This window comes from Eublepharis macularius, chromosome 7, assembly GCF_028583425.1.
Source record: "Eublepharis macularius isolate TG4126 chromosome 7, MPM_Emac_v1.0, whole genome shotgun sequence".
In the NCBI taxonomy this organism is placed as follows: domain Eukaryota; kingdom Metazoa; phylum Chordata; class Lepidosauria; order Squamata; family Eublepharidae; genus Eublepharis; species Eublepharis macularius.
In genome coordinates, this window is record NC_072796.1 from 49,577,472 (window position 1) to 49,601,237 (window position 23,766).

Below are 23,766 nucleotides of genomic sequence, written 5' to 3' on the forward strand. Positions count from 1 at the left end.
TAGTAGATAAGAATTCATTTATTAACCAATTGTTTTCTGTAATGGCTCCAGTATTCAATTCAATTGAGCTTTTTTCAGCAATAGTGGAATTATAAGAAATTGGGAGATGTTATATTTAGGATACAGATGTTAGCTTTTTTGTTATGATGACATCCGGTGTTATCCCTATATTTATTTATCTATTTCACTTTTGTCATAGCTTTAATACAATTATGAGAAATTGTGAATAGTTTGTTGCAACCACAAAACCAAATTCTAATTAGAAAATATGACTGTTAGAAAACCGTGAAGGCTGAAAAATGAGTCTGGTTGCTAATTTTTTTTGCTGGCTCCTAGAGCCAAAGAATATTTCTCAAAGTTTGTAGTAATGGTGAGGCTAAGTAATCATGTTCAGGCCAGAGAATTCTGGCTTCAAGTGGAGAACCATAGTTGATTCTTCAGTTGGTTCATGCCACAGGTCTGCTGTGACAGATAAACATGTTGTTTCCTACCATGTTTCAAAAAAGGTGCTTCATATGTGGTACTTTCCTGAGCAGATATCACTTCATGTGAGAAAATCAGTTTTGTGTAGCAATCTGCCTAGCTGCATGTACATGGGATGGTCAACTACAGCTTTCTGATTGAAGCTGACTGCACTTGTGTACACCTGGCTTCCCTACTGGAAGACAATACCCACATAGACAACTAATGAATATGAATCAGATCTTAATAGTGTGTGTGTGTGGTATATATTAGTTAAAACTCCTTGTGCTGAACTCTGTGTAAAAAGGATAAATAAGGAATTGTAGCACACTGAAACATGTTTCCCAGGTTGTGCTTGAAGCAGTATGAGATGCCTCTTCAGGTATAGCCATGTCTAGGCATGGTAAACACTGGACAAATGAAAGTGTCCTAATCTAGGCTGCTTCTGCACAGGGATTGTTCCCCACAAGGTCCGCAAGAAGCCCCTGCAACGTTTGGAGCAATGTGCCCAGTGTGGGTCCAACTCATCTAGTTACCTTCTTTCCCCCATTGAGCTGGATCAAAAACAAATATTTTAATCTGGCTCATGGGAGGGGTGTGAAGCCAACTGTGTCTTCAAAATGGTGGAACTGAGTGCCACATTTCCTCCCTGTCTTTTTCACCCCTTTAAACGAAAATTTTCCTTTCATAGCTGAGCCATGCTGTAGCATTACCGCACAGTTCAGCTGGTGAGGGGAAAGGGTCCTCGGCTGTGGGGTATCAAAATAGCTGCTGTATCTGTGCTTTTGTACAGATACACAGAAAAGGCGAAGGCATGAAAATCACGGGGAACTCAGTGGGGTGGGGCAATGCCATTCCCATCCTAGTTTCTGCTGCTGACATGGCAAGGCCGTGTTTTCACCACCACCTCCACCCCCATGCGGAAGTAGTCCTAGACTGATCAACTGGCTAAAATGCAGTTAATATGTATTCCTCCAGAGAGCCAGTATGATGCAGTGACTAAAATTACTTTGACTGCACCCATGAAGCTCCCTGGGTGATCTCAGGCCAGTTGCTGTCTCTCAGTCTACCCTCTCCTAGGGTTATTGTGAGGATAAAATGGGTGGAGGAAGCCCAGCGTGTATGATAGTTTGAGTTCCTGGGAGGCAAAGGGCCAGACTGACATGCTATATAGCCAGACTTGTAATGTAGCTGTGCCATAATTTAGCTGGGTGTTTTATATTAGCATACAACTTGGAACTTTGCTATTAAAATAAATCCAAGCCCTTTGTCAGTTCAGTTGTGGAAAAAACCACTGAAAATGCCCCCCCCCCCAATCAAAGCTAAGACCTAATCCGGTTCTGCATTGATCAGTCATGTGAATTCGGAACCCTACATAGATTCTTCTCTCCACGCCCCCACCCCCGCCCCCACCCCTCCACACACCCATGGCCTGGTTGCTCAACTAATACTAAAACTAACAGACATGCTGTAGTCTCCTTTTTTCTCTTGTTTTACTATTCCATTCTTGTCAAAATACTGTGATTTTGGTGCAAAGAAATAATATAAAGCATGTGACCGTAATTTTGAGCACAGAATTTGGGCTGACTCAGCACAGGTCATACATGTCTCCTTGACTTGGCTGCTCGTGGCTTTCTCTGGGGCTACAAGGTTTACTGAGTTCTGGTCTTACCAGTTAAAATGTGCCCCTGCCCTTAATTATGCAAACCGTTAATAAATTCTTAGTAAAAGATGATAAAACTCCAGATACTGTTTTAGAAGAGGTATCTAAAGAGAATGCCTTTTCTAAAGATGGTGCCTGTTGCAACATTTTATTTATTTACATCATTTGTAGTCTACATGGTGTGAGTCTGTACACTAGATATCATGACATTTCAATATATATATATATATATATATATATATATATATATATATATATATATATATATATATATATATAATGGGTATATACATACAACTTGCAAGATTTAAAGAGAAAGAATGAATGAAAAGAAAGGCTTAAAGATTTAACAATGTTGAGACAGAACACAGACAAATTCCATGAGTGATATATTAAACAACATAGGAACCACCCAGTAAGATCATACTTATAGCAATAGTAGTGAACTCTATGGTCCCTCGCTGTTTAGTGAAGTCTTTGGTCCCTCCTTATCCCTTTAAGGATGGATCTCTTGAGGCCATTTCTTACAGTACAGCCCTCCCCTCTGAACAAAAAGCCCTCTGGGACAATTTGATTTTGCATCGTTTATGGAAGGCCAGGAAAGTGGGAACTTTCCTAATCTCCTCAGGTAGGCCATTCCATAAAATGAGGGCCATCACAAAGAAAGCTTGTGTACAGGCAACTGTTGATTTTTGCCCATGTAGTGGTACCTGCAGAAGGCCCTGTTCAGATGAGCGAAGTTGCCATGGTGGACTAGAGGGAGAGAGGTGGTCGGTGAGAGCCAATACCTTGAATTGGGCTCTGTTACTGAGAGGAAGCCAATGTAGAATAACTGTAGAGTAACTGTAGAATAGGAGTAATGTTCATGGTTGTCCTGGCTCCCGATAATAGCCAAGCTACAGTGTTCTGCACCAACTGGAGTCTCCGAGTTAACTTAGAGGGGAGACCAATGTACAGTACATTTTATATATTAAATCATCTAAAAATGGGTAATTTTTTCCCCTTCACAGCTATTGCTCTTATGCACATTTATGTTGCTAATCATAGGAGTTGTAATAGTTTAATCAACTAAAATTTCTATAATCAGAAAAAACTGATCGGAATGGAAATTACTTGTACTCTGCTGTGTATCCTGATGTTGTGTGAGTGGCTGTGGTAATGTGTAGGAATGGAAACTTGCACAGTTGGTAGAAGAAATAGCTGGGAAACTGTCAATCTTTTTCTTATTGATTAATAAGAGCTAAGTCTGTGTTTTCATGTTCGTCACGATGGTATTTTAATATTTTAGAATAACTTTTTTTAAAAGTTTGTTTGAAGACTGCTTAATATATCACATTGGGAGAAAGGCAGCATAGAAATCTTTAAGAATGAATTAATATGACTAACATAGTTAAACAAACATATGAATATGACTAACATAAGTGAATGAATTTCCAGTAATATTGTACAGTTCCAGGGTTGTGGAAGAGGTTACTGATAAAGCAGACAAGTTATTCTTCCGTGTCAGTCAGTGCAAATATAGGTGTGAAGCCCTCCCAGCCCCAGGGGCAGTAGTCCCTTGATCTCATAGGACCCTAACAGCCCCGGTCCCCCAGGTTTTCCCCTGCCTGACAAGATCATTTAAGGGGACAGACCTGTGAGGAAGCAGCCTTATGAAGGAGAAGTGCCTGCAGCCCATGCTCCAGCCACCAAGCTGGTCTGCTGCTTCCATGTACTTGACTCCTTGCAGGATGATGCCCAGAAACAATGCTTGGAATAGGTGGGGCTGCTTCCTTCCAGGGATACTCAAGCCTCGGTCATAGCTGAGGCTTAAGTTGCCCTGTTCAACTGCTGGTTCAACCGTTCAGAGTGATCCAGCTGGTGACTACCTTTTTTCTTTTTGCTAGCCATTGAATCCTGATCCAGCCCTTAGTGCTGCCCTAAGAGGCAGACCCCTGCCACTGTTTACCCAGGTGGTCCCTTACTGTTGAGGAGTTCTCTGCCAATCCCAGCATTCTGCCATCTAGAGACAGCATACTTACACTCCCAGCAGCCTAGGAACAAAATAAATATAATGGATTAAGATGATGATAGAATGCCTTGACAACAATAAAGAGCTGTAGCTCGGGGGGGGGGGGGTTCATGAAGGGAGAATTCCTGAGTTTTTGCACCACCACTGAGTAAGGCATGCACATATACTCACTTGATTTAATCTCCGTTTAGTGTGATATCTCAGCTGCCATTTTTATGGGGTGTAATTTACAGAATCAAGGTTCAAGTCTGGTAGTGCCTTAAAGACCAACAAGATATCCAGGGCACAAGCTTACGATAGTCAGTGCTTCATCAGACCTCTGCCACCATTCTCTCAAGAGGTTCCTCACTTTGAGAACTTTGACTCCCGAATGCTTATCCCCTGGAAAACTTGTTGGTCTTTAAGGTGCTACTGGACTCAGATCTTGCTCTTCTACTGCAGATTCACACAGTTAACCACTTGAGGGTTTACAGGATGATGCTGTATCCATTCTGGCCTTGCACCTTTTGAAAGTTTTGTATTCTGAGTCATCGCTGTTTGTAATTGTGAATTCTGAGGTAAGGGAGCTAACAATGAAATTCAGTCTTCTGCCAATACCTTTAAGACAGACTCAAATTAAATCATGTTTTTATTGTTTAGCCAACATGGTAATTATAAAACCCATGCTGGTAATTATTAAAATAGTTGTAATAGCAGTTTCAAGAGGGTAGTACTGCATTATACAGATAAAATCTTTATAGTAATTCAACAGTATCACCTCTGCAGTATCATCTGTATAGATCATAGTATTTCAATTGATATACTTCATCCGCAATTTCTGGGTAGCTACTGCAGATCTCCCCATTCAATTATGTGACATGTTTATCTTGATTTAATAACAAGTATGCTTGCTCAGGTATATATAAATTTATCATAGCAAATAATGCTTGCAGGATAAATTTCTACCTTTTGTCGCTGCAACGATTGCAGTATAACTTTTTTTAAAAAAAGCAGGCAACTGTGTGCGTCCAGAGCAAAATTCAAAACCAAACGTTATATAATACCTTTTATTCAGGCCAACTAGAATAACTCATGTACAAACTTTTGAGTTCTCCAGAACTCATCATCAGGCTGGAAATTAAAAACTAAAAGGGAGGGCAGGAGAAAACACCATGGCCTGAAGGATGAGTTAAAGACTGTATCCTTTGGGACATCTGTAGTATGTTTAGCTGACTAGTGGGCGTTGGATGTGGCTGCTGACATTCTGGGCAGAAGAAACCACAATGGAAGGTATCCATTTGAAAATATACTAGCCAACAGTTGATCAAATGTCACTCAGATGCCAAAAGGAATGCACAAGTCTTCCGTTTTAGCTTCACCAGCATGCCAGGGGTGCGATCAGATACTAGCTAGCCATACTCTGTGCTCTCTGATGTCAGCTAAGGTTTCTGCAGACATCTTTGAAGGATGTAGGCAAGTTGGGCAGTTTTTCTTTTCTGTAATGTTTGAGTTGGGTGAGGTGGTGCGAGGGGGGAGCCCAGAGGGAATCTTTGTCTGAGAACCCTTGGTTGATTGCAGAGAAGCATCCATCGTTTTCTGGCTTGTTTGGGGTGTGGGGTTGCTTCAGAAAGCACTGGACTAATCCATTTCATATAGCTGCAGTGAAAATACATAGTAGTCCTGTTCACAAGTTACAGTGTACACACATACAATCCATGTACAATGTACCCTTAATTTTTCTTTATACATGCGTTCAGTAATTCTCATGTCACATTCAACACAGCTGAACATGTGATGTAAACTCCACATTGGTTCCTGGTTTCATTTGTAAAGTGAACATGTACTTGCTCTTTCTTACAGATGTATGCATGTATGTTCAGGGTTGTCATGGGTAAGAGGGGTCATGGGAAGCTTGTATGCCATGGGTGTTCCACCTGAAGGACCTTTAGCCACTGCCGCCCCCGCTCTGCTCAGCCCTGGAGCAGGCATGGGCCTTGAAGGCTGCCACCACTCTGGTCTGGGAGTTCAACTAGGGAGGGCCAGAGCACCCCCCTTCCCTTCCCCCTTCCTAATAATGCTCCTCTACTGGTGGGGGCATTGCCAGATGACCAGTCAAGTTTGAGACATGAGTAGGATCCCCCACTCCCAACCCCTGCTGTGTCTCACCTGGCTGACAGTGGGGAAAGGCGTGGGAATGGGCTCAGGAATCCTGCAGTGCATTCCCACATGCTCTGGAGCAATTCCAAGTCGCTCTGAGTATGACGTCATTCCCAGTGCAGCACGGAAGTGGGGTCACGTCAGGGGCTGACATTAAAAATCAGCTTCCAACACTAGGTTGGGGGCTAGGGCTGCTAGTCCCCCAGTGGGAGCACACTCCCAGCAGGCCACAATGATGCCACTTCTGGGAGTGACGTCATCACATTAGCCACGGGAATGCCTCTGCTCTTTGCTTTGGGCCAGTTTGGGCCCCAAACCAGCAGATTCTTAAAGAATCAGCCAAGTGCAAAGTGCGGGAGCATTCCTGCGCCCAGCATAATGATATTACCCCCAGAAGTGGCATCATCATGCCCTGCCAGGAGTGCACGTGCATAAAGATTTCAAGCCAGTAAGTACCAGGTCCCCCCCCCGCCCGCCAGGAGAGTAACGGATCTGGTAACCCTATTGGGGGGCGGGGTAGTTTTTACCAAATTGGCCCTTGATGTGGCATGACATGGAAGCGTTCTGGAACACACGTGCAAGGTAAGTATTCCCATCATCCACCCCCTGTCCTCTGCTTTGAGCCCCAGGGGAGCTGGCATCCGTAGGCATGAGGATCCAGATAAAGTAAAGCAAACTGCTTTATTTTAAGCAGGAGTAATCAATAAACAGGTGGGGAAAGGAATGTTTGTGAGAAACAATTTAACAAGCGTTGCAAGCCTCCTGACGACATGATTACCTGACTGGTCCCTACAACTCCTGGCCCTTCCTGGATCTCACTCACTCTCCCTAGGTGAGTGACCTTGCTTGCTGGTAGCTGCTTCTCTGCCCACAGCTCCTGAGAAGCACACCTTCCCTCTTCAGGGGGCCTTGTATTTTTTCTCCTATGGCCCAGCCTCCCTGGTGCTGACTGGCCTCCCCCCCCCCCCCCCCCCGCAATTTCCCTTAATCCTATCCTAAATCTGGGAAGGCTCTTTGGAAATGTAGGCCTGCAGGAGAATTGGCAGCCAGGCCTACTGGAAAATAAAAGCCTTAGGCTTCATTGAGACCTACTGACCTAGGAGTGTGACAAGGGCACATATGTTCACTGTAACATCTGAACGGAGCTAGTTTTACTAGCAGAACTCATGGACAGAGGTAGACCTTAAATTCTGCTTTTCAAATTGCAAAATAGGCTTGGAGGAGTTGTCTTTAACTGAGGAATTCAGTCTAGCAATCTTCTTAACCATAATTATATGTCAACTTTCAGTTGATTAAGTCAAAGAGAGAAGAATATTATGGAAGATCTACCCAATTTGTCTTCTCGTTGAGAGAAAATTATCAAAGTAACTTTGTCTAAGTTGAGTTCATTTCTTGTCTCGATTTTTCATTACAATTGAGCTTAGGGTTGCCAGGGACCTGGAGTCACTCAACAGGGAATCCCCAGTCTCCCAGCGGGGGATTGCGAGCCAGCACTTACCCCAGCTTCCTTTCCTTTCTCCCAGCTCACATGATGACATCACTTCCGCAAGTGGCATCATCACACGGGGGTCAAAGGGGGCCCTTGTTGCCACCGCCACCTGCTCTCACCGTGACCGTAGCTGCTCGCTCTTGTTGCCGCTGCCACTGCCACTGCTCACTCTCGCCACAACCGTGGCCCACTGTCATTTGGTGTACAGGGGCCACAGCGAGTGGTAGCAGTGGTGAGTGGTGGCGGTGGCAGTGAAAGTGAGCAGCTGTGGTTGCAGCGAGAGTGGCCTGCTTTTGCAGCTGCTGCTGCTGCCATCCACTCTCGCAGCACGGGAGCACTCCCCCTACCCGGGGGCGTGCTGTGCTGCTCGGGGAGGGGTGCCCCAGGGAAAACGCCCCTCACAAGCCAGGTAAGTGGGTGCAGGGAGGAAGTGTGAGATCTGGGGGGAATGGCTACCCTAGATGAGCTCTTATGTATACAAATGAGCCCTGGTTTTGAGTTTTTTCTGGTAGAGAAAGGGGCCCTTTCCTTCCTGATTGGCAGAGGGACATGTTAGCAGCCTTAATTTCTTCAAGAATCTTTTTGAAGCCTCTTCACATTTGTTATAAAATCAGTTGACTGGTTATCCTTTCTAAAAGTCTGCTCTGTATCACTTGCTGGAACAACTCCCTTGTGAGTGGTGATAACTTCATCCCAACACTCTGCTCAGTACCATGTACCAAATCCACATCTTTTAAAAGATGTCCAAATTTCAGGAGAATTTAACCCTAACTCTTTTTGTCAAGATAGAAACCACTGCAGTTTCTTCCTCATTAGCCGTATCAATTCTCAATTCAGTTACAGAGCTGAGAACTTCAAATGTTAATACACAATTTTAACATTTGCTTAATGTCACAATGCCACTAATCTCACTAGCCATGTATGCCTCTCAATAAGGGTTCTTTCCCTATATGATGCCCTTCCCCTCCTTTGCTAGTCATGATGAAAGTGAAGGGGGGGTGCTTTGTGATAATTGAGCTTCTTTAACTATGGCTTGCTGTGGTGGAGGAAGCAGAAGCAGTGCAAGACATTTGCTCTTGAGTTGGGAGCAGACAAAGTGAATAGTGCAAGATCTTTGTTCCTTTATCTATACCATATGCAGATTAAGTCAAACCAAGTCTGTGGACAAATGATCTTCCCTGTATGTAAATAATGGGTAAAGATTTAATTAGAATTACTTGCTGCTCAAAACAAACAATTGGATAATTTGCCATGGGAGAATATTTTGGAACGTCATCCAAAGGTGCATCTTCCTAAAAGAAGATCTGAGATCTAGAAGAGATTAACTCTCCTTTTCTACAACACCTAGGGGTTTTTTTTGTCTTAATTGTGACCATATTGCTATGTAGTTTAACATTAGTTTCCTAGTATAAAGCTATTGACCAAAAATGCACATGTAGTATAAAAGAATCAAGACCTGGGAACAATCTGATAATTAAATATGCAGTTGAAATGCAAAATAGACTGGTGGAGGTGAGTGGGAAGCAGGCTTCTGTCTGGCTAAATGCAAACCTTTATTGGGAATAAATCCAGTGTATAATTAAACAGAATTTTAAAAAGCAAATGGTGCAAAATAAATTTGGGTATTCCCCACGGATGTTTGTCCAGCATGCTTGTAAATCAGAAGCCCAAGTTACAGCAGGGCCTTGGCCACAGTACATGAATACATGAAGCTGCTTTGTACTGAGTCAGACTCTTGGTCTATTGAAGTCTTCTCTGACTAGCAGTGGCTATCCAGGTCTTTCACGTCACTCGGTACTTGTTCCTTTTATCTGGAGATGTCAGAGTTTAAACCTGGGACCTTCTGAATGCCAAGTATATGCTAACACTGAGCTATGGCTCCATCACGGCTCGAGACAAAATGTGAGGCTGTAGCTCCCCTCTGAGTGACAAAAATGTATTGAGGTAGACTGTGTTGCGTTGGAAGGTTTTTTCACCAGGGGAGTGGATTGTGGAGTGTGTAGGCTGGGGCTGATTTAGTAGTGGATGAACTGCCTGTTTCAGAGGACCGGATTGACTGGCCTGGCTTCTTTCTCCCTTCCCAGATCACTCCCCAACAGAATTATGTTGACATTTGGTAAACAAAATGTTGGGGTTTGTGAGGAATCATGGAGGGACACGGGAGGGCCTTCGCTCAGTGGTGGAGCATCTGCCTGGCATGCAAAAGGTCCAAGGTTCAGTCCCTCGCATCTGCAGATCATAGTATCAGGTAGTAGGTGCTGTGAAAGACATCTGCCTGAGAGCTGGAGAACTGTTGCCGGTCTGAGTAGGCAATGCTGACCTTGATGGACCAAGGGTCTGATTCAATATAAGGCAGCTTCATGTGTTCATGTGACAACAATTTGAAAATCCTAACTCCAATCCACCTCCTTTAGGATTCTCAAAAGCCAATCCGCCTCCTTCAGGATTCATACATCCCTCTCCTCCTTTAACTGACACAACGTCTCATGCTTATTGGAGCATATTCAGGTCTCCCCCTTTTTTGGTCGATTTGCAAAAGCAGATTTTTCTGCATGCCTGTGGATTCTCCTGAACAAGTAGAGACCTTGCCTGTGGGTGACCTGATATTTCTGGTTTCCTCATGGGCTCAGCAGTGTGGTGGGGGGGAGCCATTTTGGTATTTGATGTAGGGTGTTCTGAGATCAAATTTAGTATAAAGACTTATACTAAGTCCTTTGAAATTTAAAGAGGTAGAAGTATTTAAGAACATAAGAGCCCCGCTGGATCAGTCTAGTAGTCCATCTGATCCAGCCAGCCAGTTAGCCTGGAATGTCAACTCGGCATAGAGGCTAAGGCTTTCCCCTGATGTTGCTCCTAGCACTAGGATTCAGAGGTTCACTGCCTGCAAATGTGGTGGCTCCCTGTAGTCACCATGGTTAGTAGCCACTGATAGACCTATCCTCCATGACTCCATTTAATCCCCTGTTAAAGCAGTCTATGCCTGTAGCCATCACTACGGCCTCTGGCAGTGAATTCCACATCTTAATAATTCATTGTGTAAATAAGTATTTCCTTTTGTCTCTCCTGAATCTCTCATCAGCTTCATTGGATGCCTTTGAGTTCTAGTTTATAGGAGAGGGAGAAACAGTTCTCTCTCTTCTTCACCCTCTCTGTCCCATGCACAATTCTATAAACCCCATCATGCCTCCCCTTATTCATTTCTATTCTAAACTGAAAGTCCCAGGCTCTTCAACCTTTCCTCATAGAAAAAGTGCTCCCTAATCATCTTGGTTGCTCTCTTCTGTACTTTTTCCAGCTCTGATCTGAACTGTACACAGTATTCCAGATGAGGCTGTACCACATAGGGTACTGTGCCCCTATACAGGGGCATTATAATATTGGCCATTTTATTTTCAGCCCCTTGCCTAATAATTCCCAGCATAGATTTTGCCATTTTTACTGTTGTGGCACACTGGATTGATGTTTTCATTATGACCCCATGGTTGACATTTGCATTGTCTGTCCCATTGTCTATGTCCCATGGTGCAGAGTGGTAAGCTGCAGTACTGCAGCCCAAGCTCTGCTCACGACCTGAGTTTGATCCTGGCAGAAACCGGGTTCAGGTAGCCAGCTCAAGGTTGACTCAGCTGTCCATCCTTCTGAGGTCGGTAAAATAAGTACTCAGTTTCCTGGGGGTAAAGTGTAGATGACTGGGGAAGGCAATGGCAAACCACCCCGTAAAAAGTCTGCCAAGAAAACGTCGTGATGCGACGTCCCCCCATGGGTCAGTAATGACTCAGTGCTTGCATAGGGGACTACCTTTACCTTTACCTATCCCAATTTACCTATATTCTGTTTCATGGGGATAAGTTGGTGAAAACCAACGAGTTGGTGAAAACTAGTCTTCATAAAGTAAAAGTTGTTTATCTCCTGAATGTATGCAGAGTGCTTGTCTCTGACCATTCTGGTTGACACTTATTATTCTTGATTTAGAATGGAAATGGGCAAGAATTCCAGCTGTTTTGGGGTTGTTGGGTTTCTTGGACATCTTTTGTTGCTTGGGTTTGCAAATCAACCAGACGGTGACTAATGTTCAGAAGATTTCGAGGAGTGGGGCCATTGTCTGAAAAAGCAAATGTGTAATTCTGTTTTGCTAGTCACTTTTCCTAGCATGTCAACCTAAATTACCTTCAACCTCTTTTTGCCCTTTCTTTTTTGATTTGGCTACACAGAGTCCTTTGGGATGTTTGCATTAAGTAAGTAGGTCAAAGTAGATTACTGTACTTCATTGTTCAAAAACTGCTCTAATAAGTAGATTAGATTCTTATAATGAAGGATTGTTCTGGCAGTTGTCTTACTGTAGTCTGACTGATAGGCAATGAAACAGTCTTCTAAAGCCATTTAGCTCTTCTGTATGGTGGGAAGGTTCAAAGTAGCAGAGGAGAAAATAGCTGTAGAGACAAATATATTCACTATGAGGTATTCCGTGTCTGTCCCATTTGGTGCTGGGAAATGCAATGTTATTGCCCATCAGCCTTTAATTAAGAAGATGAAAATAGCCTTCTCGTGAGATGAAGAAACAATTGGTAATGGTTAAATCAAAACGATGTGGCTTAAAGGCAGGGATGGCCAACTGACAGCCCACTGAACCTTTTGTGTGTGTGTGTGTGTGTGGCTGTGGCGTGGCCTAAATGAATGCTGTCAGCTGATGTGCAAATGCTTCAAGCCACACAATTCCTTATATGATTAGGTTCTGTGCACGCTTGATGGCAAACTGTGCAAGAGGTCTCTCTGATCTTGCATATTCATTTTCATATGTGCACCCCAAAACTGTACAGCCAGATGATTTGAGTTTTATTATTCCTTGAGAGGAGTTACTGAGTTTGCCCAAAGATTTGCTCAAAAGATTAAACCATTCTCATTGTTATAGTGGTATGCAAGCTTCCAGGCTTCACAGAACCCTCCTTCAGACATGAAGAGTTCCATAACAGTTAAAGGCTTTTGCTGCTTACGTCTGACAATATTTTGTTACACTGTAATTTTATGCAATAAAAATTACTTATTTTGATAGTTCTGTAACATAATTGATGATCAAGATCTGGGTTCAGTAGCATCTTTGACAGCAAGTATATCTCTGGTCATCCTTATCCTATCTTGATAGTAGCAGAAAAATGATGATTCTGTTGATACCAAATTGTCACTCATACAGATGTTTGTTAGTGGTCTTCAACTTTTGTCACCAATAGATCTCTCTAGTTCTGACTGGTATGCTTGGATGATAACTCACTTACACTTGAGTTATCACTCAAGTTAAGTGTACATTTAACTTCTGTGTACAAACCTACTTGCACCATGAGTAGATTATGCTTACCAGCATCTCCATTCTCAGTTTTAAACATCTGCAGGAGTAAGAACACAAAAGTGATTTTTCTAGATTTCTTGCAAGTCACTTTGTGTCGCCTCTATATTAAAGCATCTTGAACAAAATTACTACTTTTCCCAAAAAGTAGTTTGTCATCATTTTACCCAAATTATCTCAAATGGATCTGGTCTTAGGAAAACCTGCTATTTTACTGGGCAAAGAATTTGTAGCGGCCTCTAACAAGAAAAAAAGAGGAGTGGTGCTGTACATAAAAGAGGAGCTACAGCCAAAATTTGTTATGAGAGATGTGGAAGCTAGATTTGTAGCAGTGGAATGTATTTGGAATTCAAAGAGAGTGTTGGTAGTCGGACTTTATGCACCTAACGGTGCAAAAGAAAGCTTCTTTGAGGACTTGAGGAAGCATTTAGACGACTTTGCATATGACCAGATAATTCTTGCTGGAGACTTCAATGGAGTGACAGACTTGGAACTAGATAAAAAGACTACAACGGCACAAAAGAAAAGAGGACTATTACCAAAGCTTTTTTTTTAGTTGATTCAACAAGAGACTCTCGAAGATGTATGGAGGAGAGAATATCCTAAAAGCAGACAGTTTACTTTTTATTCTGCAAGGCATTCTACATTATCAAGAATTGATATGATCTGGGCCTCAAAAGACTTAGCGTTATGGACTAAGGAGGTAGAAATAATGCCGATGGTAGGCTCAGATCACAACCCAATTATGTGGAAATTAGGAAAAAGGAGAAAAAGGAAAGCATGGAGAATAAATGAGGACTTGTTACAGGAAAGAGAGAATATGGAAATATTGAGAAGAGAGACAAAGTTTTTTATACAATACAACGTGAATAAAGAAGTACCAACCAATAAAGTTTGGGATGCTTACAAGGCGGTTATAAGGGGCATACTAATGGACTTAAATGGTAGAGCGAGAAAGAAGAAAGAGGAGAAAAGACAAGAGATTGAGGAGAAAATAAAAGCCAAAGAAATACAGCTAAAAAAGAGACCAGGGAAAAAGAAAATATACCAGGAAATTAAAATACTTCAAGAACAGCTAACAGCAATGAGTAATAAAGAATTGGAGTGGAATCTTAAAAGACTGAATCAAAAAGCGTTTGAGGGCGCTAATAAACCTGGGAAGTACCTGGCATGGCAATTGAAGAAGAAAAGGGAAAAGAAAATAATAAATAAAATTTGTGTTACAAATTGCTGTATATGGCTGAAATGGACAAGATGACAAGAAAACTGAGAGATCTGGACTCAGGGCAGTTCAACACAGACTGGGAGAAGCTGAAACAATACCTGGAGAAGAAATGGGAGGTGGGAGGAAAACTGTGGCAGTTTGAGAACTACTGAAGTACTGAAGTAGAGGGGGGAGACTATACCGGGGGGAGAAGAGATAAATGTGAATTAATAAGCAGTCAGATTAATAGATTGACATATATATAGATATATATAGGTTAACAAACAGAATATAGATAGAAAATAATTAACTATAAGGATTAAATATAAGGATTGATTAATTAACAATATTTTCTTTTTTTGGTAAGCTTTGTAAAATGTACCAAACTGAATGTCTGAAGATACAGATGAGTCAAATTGATTGACTACGTGATGAGAGATATATAGAATTATTACAAAAAGATAGAATGAGTAATATATAGAGAATAAGTCAAATTGTTTGATCTAAATGAATGTATGATTTACATGGTTTATGATATATAGAAATATTTGAAATTGAAAAATGGGATAAATTGTTTATCTAAGATGGAAACAAAGACTTGCAGTTTGGGCATACAATGTTAAAAATAGTTAAGGATGTACTGCTTAGAATAATGGAGAATATATATTTGTTTTAGATAGAGGAATCTAATAGAAGTAAGGGAAAGGGGACAAAGGGTTGGAAAGCTGTTGGAAGTCAACAAAAAGGGGGGGAAAGGGAGGGGGTTAGAGATGAAAAAATTGGGGAAAATTGAATGTAAATGTAAAAATAATGGATTCTAACCCAATAAAAAAATTTTCAAAAAAAAAAAAAAGGAAAACCTGCTATTTTTTTTAGTCTGATTTGAATGACTAGCTGTAGTAGGGTGCCTACTAGGGTGTGCGCAGAAAAATTTGGTATTATTCAGATCTAGGTATTCAGAATATCATATAATAACAATAATATCTGATTTATATACCGTCCTTCAGGACAAGTTAACGCCCACTCAGAGCAGTTTACAAAGTATGTCATTATTATCCCCACAACAGAAGGGAGAAGCCAGTCAGCTTTAAAATGGTCAATGTGGTGATTCCCAGGTAAATCCAAATAACTCCATTATATTTGAGAATCTAGTATTCAGTATATCCAAATATATCTGACTATGCCAAATATGCCCAAATAATACTGAATTGCACACCCTAATCTCCTTACTGCTCTGTTTTAGGCCAAAGTTTTCCTTTTTACCAGGTTTTTAACTTAGGGTTTGGTATTTTAAATTTGTTTTTACAGTGTTCTGTTTTGAGGGCTGCATTTAAGGCAGCTAAATGTTTTGTGCTGTTTTTATATTCTAGCTGGATTTCTTATTGTTTGTTAACTTAAATTATATTTATGCTGCTTTTTGAATAGTTTTATCATATTTAATATTTTGACCTGCCTCAAGGAGGTCTCTGGAGATGTAGCACATACAGTTTATAAATGATATGGTTTAAGCATAGTGCTTCAGAGGCAAGGGACTTGAGTGTTATAACCAGGGCTTTTTTTTCAGCTGGAACGCTGTGGAACGGAGTTCCGGCACCTCTTGAAAATGGTCACATGGCCAGTGGCCCCACCCCCTGATCTCCAGACAGAGGGCAGTTTGCAGATCTAAAGTCCCCACTGTCTGGAGATCAGGGGGCGGGGCCACTGGCCACGTGACCATTTTCACCAAGGGTGATTTAAACTTTAAAAAACTCCCCCCTTGTTCCAACTGACCCAAAGTGACATCATTGTGTGGTTCTGGGAGCATGCGCGCACTTTGCGCACGTGCATGTGGTACCAGGGGCACCACCTCCTGCCAGGAGTTGCCCCCTGTGCTGGCAACTTATTGAGTTCCACCACCTCTTTTCCCAAAAAAAAAGCCCTGGTTATAACTATTGATTTCAGTGGAATGACTTAAGTTGTGTGTAAGGCACAAATAAAGAAGAGTAGGTTAAATGATTGCATTCCTCCCAGATTTTGTAAATAAATAGAAGACTAAAGGTAAGAGGGGGAAGAAAATGATCTGGGCTTTAGATGTGCTTTTTGCCTGCAAGAATCTCTAAGAGAAGTGAAAAAAGCCTTTTGAAAAACAGGAACCTCTTTCAGTTATGCTCCCATACGCCTCTATCTGTGCTCCAGTAGGGTAGAGGAAAAAAGTGTTCTTTCAGGCCAGTACATTTGTAAACAGGTCTTTACAAAGGCTCTAGAAATCTGCAGAGTGCTTTCAGCCAAAGGAAACTCCTAACAGACGGTGACCCTGAGCCTCCCACAGTTTCTGGAAGAAGAAAATTGAGATTCTCTGTTTAGAATACATTCAGGGAGACGTTGCAAGAAAGCATAGCTACAATTGCTAATGTCTTAGGCCTAGTAAACAGGAAAATTGATAAAACTGCAGTTTAACTTAGTTTCTTTGATTTTTAGCATTTTACATGTACAAAGCAACTATAACAATGCTAGTTCTGCTAGAGAAGTATCTTTTTGTTTAAGTTGAATGCAATGATTATGAAGCCAGCATTAATGGTGAAGCTATATATGTAAGCTGTGTTTTCTAAAGGATGTTAAGATAACAGCAGGAAATTCTTTAAAACTAGCTTAAATTCATATAAATGAATGTGGTTGTAGTCTGCATTATTATGTAGAACATGTGTTCTTCCTAAGAGTAAGCACCAGACCTGGTTCCCCCCCCCTGTTTTTTTTAAACAAACAAATTCCAGCATCTGCTTACTTGTGCTTTCTTCCTTGATTGCAGTTTGGTGCAGAATTTCGAAGATTTTCTCTGGATCGTTACAAGCCAGGAAAATTTGAAGACTTCTACAAACTTATCCTTCACATCCACCACATATCCAACATGGAAGTTATGATTGGATATGCCGATATACATGGGGATCTTCTTCCTATTAATAATGATGACAACTTTTTCAAGGCTGTTTCAAGTGCAAACCCATTGCTCAGGATTTTTATACAAAAACAAGGTAAGATGAAACATTCCGCAGAACATTTCAAGTCCTAATGTTTCCAGTTCTCTTCGTTTACTTGACAATAGAGTCCTATTATGTTGGGTCTTTAGCCGACACACTTGGTTGGATAAATGATTAGTATTGAGGGAAGCAATAAATATCACGAGACAGGCCTGTAAGTGAATCATATTTAAATAGCATGTGGCTAGAACCATTTACATATTCCTTTCGTTAACATGGCAGATGCCGAGCTACTACTAAGTCAAGCTGTTGCAATCATTCAGTGTTCTTATTCTGAAATTCCTCTCAATATGTGGCTCTTAAGACATTTTCTTATATGGATTTGGAAATAATAGCAATGGTCTGAAGAACAGTAGGCACAGAACCAGTGAGGGTTAGTTTTTCCGCATTTTCCCAAAACATCACCACCACTATCCCAGTAGGGTTGGATCAGAGTTCCTTTCCCCTAGTACTTGAAAAATCTCTAGATACTTTTTGAAAGCAATAAATGCTAGGGTTCTGTGGATTGTAAAAGTACCTATGGCCCTAATTTTGTCCATTTCTACATTATATAGTTTCCTCTCATGTATGTAAATAAATCTTGATTAGTTCAATGGAATTTAATCCTTTATAAGTGTACTGAAGACTGCAGCCACGGTTTGAAATGAATAATGTGCTGCCTAGTCATGGTGACTAGAGATGGGCACGAACAGCAATACGAACAAAAAAAAGCCACGAACAGCCCAATCTGCTGTTCGCGAACAAGCTGTTCGTGAGGCCCCATTCGAAACAAACAGGTGGTCGTTGCAAGCCTTGTTCATTGCTGTTCATCCATCCAGACAGTCTGGCACCTGCAATCAATTCCCTTGGCAACTTAGACAGGGATTGTCTGAACTCTGTCTGAACTCCTGCTGTTGCCCTGGAAACCCCAATCTAAGCCCAATTTAGCTTGATAGGCAGGTCTTCCTTTCAAGTGTGGAACTCCAAATTTGTTAAAACAGGGGAGCAAAGACCAGGGGGGAGGGAGATTCCCAGCTCTGGCTTTGCAGACAATGGAGAGACAGTTGCTGTTGGCATTTTGATAGAGAGAGAGTATTGGAGCTTGAATTTTCTTTGTGTGTGGTGGGATAGGGATCTACCCATTCAAGTTCCAGGGCTGCTGCCAGGCCCTGGGCCAAGCTATTATTTATTATTGGTACCTTTCCTGGTGCCTGCTCAGGTCAGGTTTCTGTGAGTGGTGCAGTAGGGATCTTGACTTGGATGATGGCTGGAGGAGAGCCTGCTGGCCCCCATGAATAGCCAGCCATGAACATGTTTGTGAACAGGGCCATGTTCGTGGTTGTTCGTGAGTCCCTGTTCGTGAATGACAACGAACATCATATTCGGGTTTTTTCCTGTTCGTGCCCATGTCTAATGGTGACTCCTTCCATGGAGTGTTCAAGGGAAGAGATGAGTCAAGGTGGTTTGCCATTGATTTCCACTACAGCAGCCCCAGTCTTCCTTTGTGGTCTTTCATCCAATACTGTGACTGTTTCCGCTTCCAAGGTCCAACTAGCTTCGGCTAAGCTGGGCTATTTGGGCTGCTAGCCATGTTTTACTTGCTTAATTATTTGTTCTCTTAATCATTTAAAGTATGTTAGCAATCCAAAGGTTTCCTAAATCATATTCAGGCTGTGTATTCTAAAGCATGTTTGAGGAGCAAGAACTGTGTAAACAGAACAAAGGGGGAACTGTTGGTCCACCAAGCTGACCAATCTAGAATAGAAGATGTGAAGCAGTATAAATAAGAATTGGCGTTCTCAGACAGAATTGAGGAGAAATGGGCATAACAAACAAGAGAATGTGGATTTTCTTTGCAGTATGGAAGAAATTAGTATTGTATGATGTGCCAGTTCCTGTGTGTGCATTCCTCAAGGAGTTAAAAGGAAGATTTTAATGTGGGTTAATTTATACCATATAAGATATTCACCATTCTCTGATTTTTTTGCAACTGAAGTGTGAAAATACATGCGTCCGTGCAAAAGTGTTACTGTTTTATGGACTGGCCTCTAGTTCCACCTCTCAGTTGCCTAGACCTGTCCTGGATTCTATTTCCTGGTCATGTATGACTAATAGAGGTATATATCAGCAACTGTAGTAACTTTTTGCCATGGATCATAAAAATCAGCATCTTATTTTGTTACACCGGTTCCAATTTTAGTTCACTTGTATCTCTCCGGATCAGCCTTTTATAAGGAAAATAAAAACCCTGCATGGCTTAATATAGTTTGGATGTAGTGCTGGAAAGTGTAGAGGCTGAATGAACTTTGATATCCCGTTGCAGAGTTTTTGTTTCTCAAAAATGTACAAAGGAAAAAGGAGTGGAAGGGAACAGTAACTTAATGTGAAGTAAACACATGGATGTCTTTGACTCATTTCTGTTTTGGACAAAATGGAATATTGTGCCAGAAGTGATAGCCAACATTAAATCTGGCTGTTGAAGAAAACATAAGCTTTATCTCCTTCTTTTGTTCCTTCTGCCTATTCCCTTACTAGCCATTATAACCTTATAGCTGCAGAGTTCAACGTTGTTTTTTAAGACATAAAAGCTATTAAACTATGGATTCAAAGCGGGAAATCTAATACATGTGTGTGCAGTCTGCAGACAGCTGTATTTAAGTGATTCGTTTGCAGTGTTGGAGTTTTTTGTTTTGGTCTGGGCCAAAGCCCTCAAGAATCTAAAAGTAATAAAATGGGAGTTCCTCTGAAATGTACCTCTCCGCCTCCCATTGTTGCTTGGCATTCTGGCTGAGCAGGTTGTGAATGACTAGATTACCATCTTGGCTCAATATTCCTCTCATTCCAACATCAAGGCAAGGGCAGAGATGTTCTACACTAGGACTCTTCATGCTAAGCATGCTGAGCCATCAACACTGTGCTTAGTAACAAGAACAGATTTTTTTTTCTTCCACAGGTGAAGTCAGTAGGATTCTCTAGGGGGGGCTGAGTTTAAATCTCATCTGACTGGGTGGCCTTGGGTCCCTTCCTACACTTAGCTTTAGTCCTTTAGCTGCATAGTGGGATGATGCCTTCCCTCACTGTGGTGATAAGGAAGGGAAAAGATTATCTGCCTTGGGAATTAGCCCAGGACGCACAGCTGAATAAAAGCATAAGGAGAAGTAATGTGAGACTCGTCTCTCTACTTCTACTGCAGAGAGACATGCCTTATCTTTGAGGGGCTTTCTTGCTGCTGTTTTCCTAGGGTCACCCAGGTATTGTAACATTCTTCATTATCTCATGCTGGTCATGATGCTTGTCTGGATGACTTTGGACGTGGCTCTCTCTCTCCCTCCACTTAACTGACTTCACTAAGGTTAAAATAGAGGATTGGAGAACTGTGGGTCATCATCTTGAGCTCTTTGGCAGAAGGGCAGGATAAAAAAATCTATTGAGTAGAAACTTAAAAGGTGGATTCTTTCTTCCAGTTTTGCTAAGGAAAAAAGAATGAATTTGTTAACTTCTGGGCAGGCAGACACAAGTTAACAACTTTTCAAGCTGCTGACTTCCTTCTGGGCTAGCAGTTCTCATACTGTAGATGAGGACCCCACACTGGGTTGCCACTCTCTTAGGCTGGGAGGTCAGGACAAAGGAGGACGGTGTGCTGGAAGAGGAGGCTTTAAGAGGCTTGATGGCAAATTTGAGTTTGCCTCTGCATAATGTTCAAAATGGCAATGAAATACTGCCTGTTGCTCAGTAATGCTATAGATTTATTTGCCTGTTCAGTTATGATATTACTGCATTTTAAACTGGGGATGGGGAAAGTAGCATACAATAAGTTTTGAAGTGAATCCCATAAAAAATTTGATAACTGATGTTCTGCTCAAATTGTTCTACTCGGGATAGATATGATCTGAAGCAGAAATGGCAGTTCAGCATAAGAGTGAGCATTTAATCAGCCCACATTTCTGCAAAAACTAGGATTTATGTAGAAAGCAGTTAAAGCAGAGTTACAGAGCCTTTGCATTACTTGTCATATCCTTTTTTTATCTTGTTTCATTCATGTCTTGCCATTGGCTGCCAGCTGCTGCCCAAGCAATGGTTAGGCTAGAGCTGCTGAGAAGTAAACACATCAAATACATTCTAAAACATTATTAGTGCTTATGAATTCATACAACGTAAAGCACAAGTGTTTGGCCCCCTTCTAAGAACAGCCCAGCTCTTCTGTCTGTGTTGCCAAGGGAAGATGCTTGTTTAGCATCATCTTCCAGTGGTACTTCTTTGGATACTGCAGGGTGAAATGTACTCTCATACTCCCTAGGAGAGGCGATCAGTCCCTCTCACCCCCAAATATGTTTGTTCCTCATTCTTTGCTTGCTCTGAGATGCAAGATGTATGCATGGTATGACATGTTGTTCAGCTTGGACTGGTGAGAGATGAGTCGGGAGCCGTCATACGCATTTGCACTGGCAGCATCATCAACTGAGTAATAGTTCTTGTCCTGCTGTAAAAAATAGTCTGAAAATGTCCTGACTAGAGGTGGGCATGGTCCAGAAAATGGACCAAAATTTTGCACAGTCCAGCCTGGTTCGTGGTTTGTGAACACACAATTGGTGGGATTCACCTTTTTCACAAATTTTGGTCCATTTGGGTTTGTCCGTGAGTTCCCTCCCATTCTGCTCTATGGAGCAAGGAGCAAGAATGAATTCCCTAGGCAATGGAGGGGTGGATGTTCTGCAGCCAATCTTAGCCCTTAAAATGTAGATAGGCAGCTCTGCTTGCCAACCAGAGAGCTCTCATTCTACAAGGGAGGGGTGGACATTCTGCAGCCAATCTTAGCTCTCAAAACCTTGATAGGCAGCTCTGCCTGCCAACCAGGGAGCTCCCATTCTGCTCTATGTGAGCAAAGAAGAAGAATAAATTCCTTAGGCAATGGAGGGGTGGACATTCTGCAGCCATGGCAACACCGATCTTAGCTCTCAAAATGTAGATAGGCAGCTCTGCCTGCCAACCAGACAGCTTCCATTCTGCTCTATGCGAGCAAAGAGCAAGAATGAATTCCCTAGGCAATGGCTGGGAAGGTGTCTGTGTGGTGAGTGAGGGGGCTCTTCTCCCACCCTTTTCTGTTTGATTTTGCCTCATTGCAACTTTTTAGTGCTGCTAGCCAATGCAAGTCAATTGGCATTTGCAAATCCAGTATCTACTGGAAGTTTCCTGGGGGTGGCTGCTTTGGGGGTCTGTAACTTGGACGTCCGAAATACAATCTTGACCAAACTTGGAGGGTGGCTGGAGAAGAGGCTACTGAAGATTCTCTGCGAGTTTGGGCTCTCTGGGTGTGAAATAGGCGGAGCCAGGGCTGCCATAAGTGACAGACCACAGACCGACAAACTGGTCCGTGAATGGGGCTGGTCCGTGAAAAGTTCATGGTCCGTGAAAGTTGATGGACCATGGGCCAGTGGTCCATGGGGTTTTCCCAGTCCATGCCCTCCTCTAGTCCTGACAGCAGCAGGAGGCAATTTCAATATTATAACCTTTATTACTGTGGGTGCCTAGGTGGTTCTGGCTGTCATTTACCGGCCTAGCATCTATTTCATTAGCATTTCCAGAAGCCTGTTTCAAACACTGATAATAGCATAAAACAGCCAGGAGGAGAGATGTGATTGACCAATTTTAGTGGAATGTTTGCCTTTTTATTAACTGCTCTCTTTTACTGACTGCCATGTTTAGTTATGCAAAGTGTTGCTATTGTTGACTGACTTTCCCTTAGCTGAAGTAAAAGAACACTTCTGTATTTTTGGTTTTTTGTTGAAAAAAAGGAACCCTTTTGAAGGCCTATTATCTGTGTTTGGAACATGTTGGTATGTCACTGACATACAAACTGAAGGATTGTCCTCATGACTGGTCCTCGGTCCATTTAACCAGAAACTCTTTCCATACTAGTAGGAGCCTCCTGCATAACAAATTATGGCCTCAGAACTGGGAAAATGATGTGGGGATAGAGGCAACCTCCTAAAAGTGGCAGAGGAAAAGGCCTGTTCTGCTACCTGTACAGGAAGGCTTCCAGGTTCACTCCCTGGCATTTCCAGTTCAAGGATCTCAGGTAAGAGATCTTAGAAAATAATAATAATAATAATAACATTCGATTTATATACCGCCCTTCAGGACAACTTAATGCCCACTCAGAGCGGTTTACAAAGTGTTATTATTACCCCACAACAATCACCCTGTGAGGTGGGTGGGGCTAAGAGAGCTCAAGAGAACTGACTCGCCCAAGGTCACCCAGCTGGCTTTGTGGAGGAGTGGGGAATCAAACCCAGCTCTCCAGATTAGAGTCCCGTGCTCTTAACCACTACACCAAACTGGCTCTTTTCTCTGCCTGAGACACTTGAGAGCCGGTGCTAGTCAGAGTAGACCATTCCAAACTAGATCTGTCTCTACGTAAGGCAACTTCGTATCTTACAAAATCTGCGTTCTCCATAATGTAGACTTCATTG

General features: G+C 42.1%; 1 protein-coding gene across 1 annotated transcript in view; it reads left to right on the forward strand.

Moving 5' to 3' along the window:
* Window positions 1-23,766, forward strand: part of PARD6G (par-6 family cell polarity regulator gamma) — a 90,941-nt gene that overhangs the window by 13,615 nt on the left and 53,560 nt on the right. Inside the window, exon 2 of the mRNA XM_054985169.1 lies at window positions 17,089-17,311. Coding sequence (XP_054841144.1) covers window positions 17,089-17,311 — 223 coding nt within the window. The remainder of the gene's footprint in view (window positions 1-17,088; window positions 17,312-23,766) is intronic.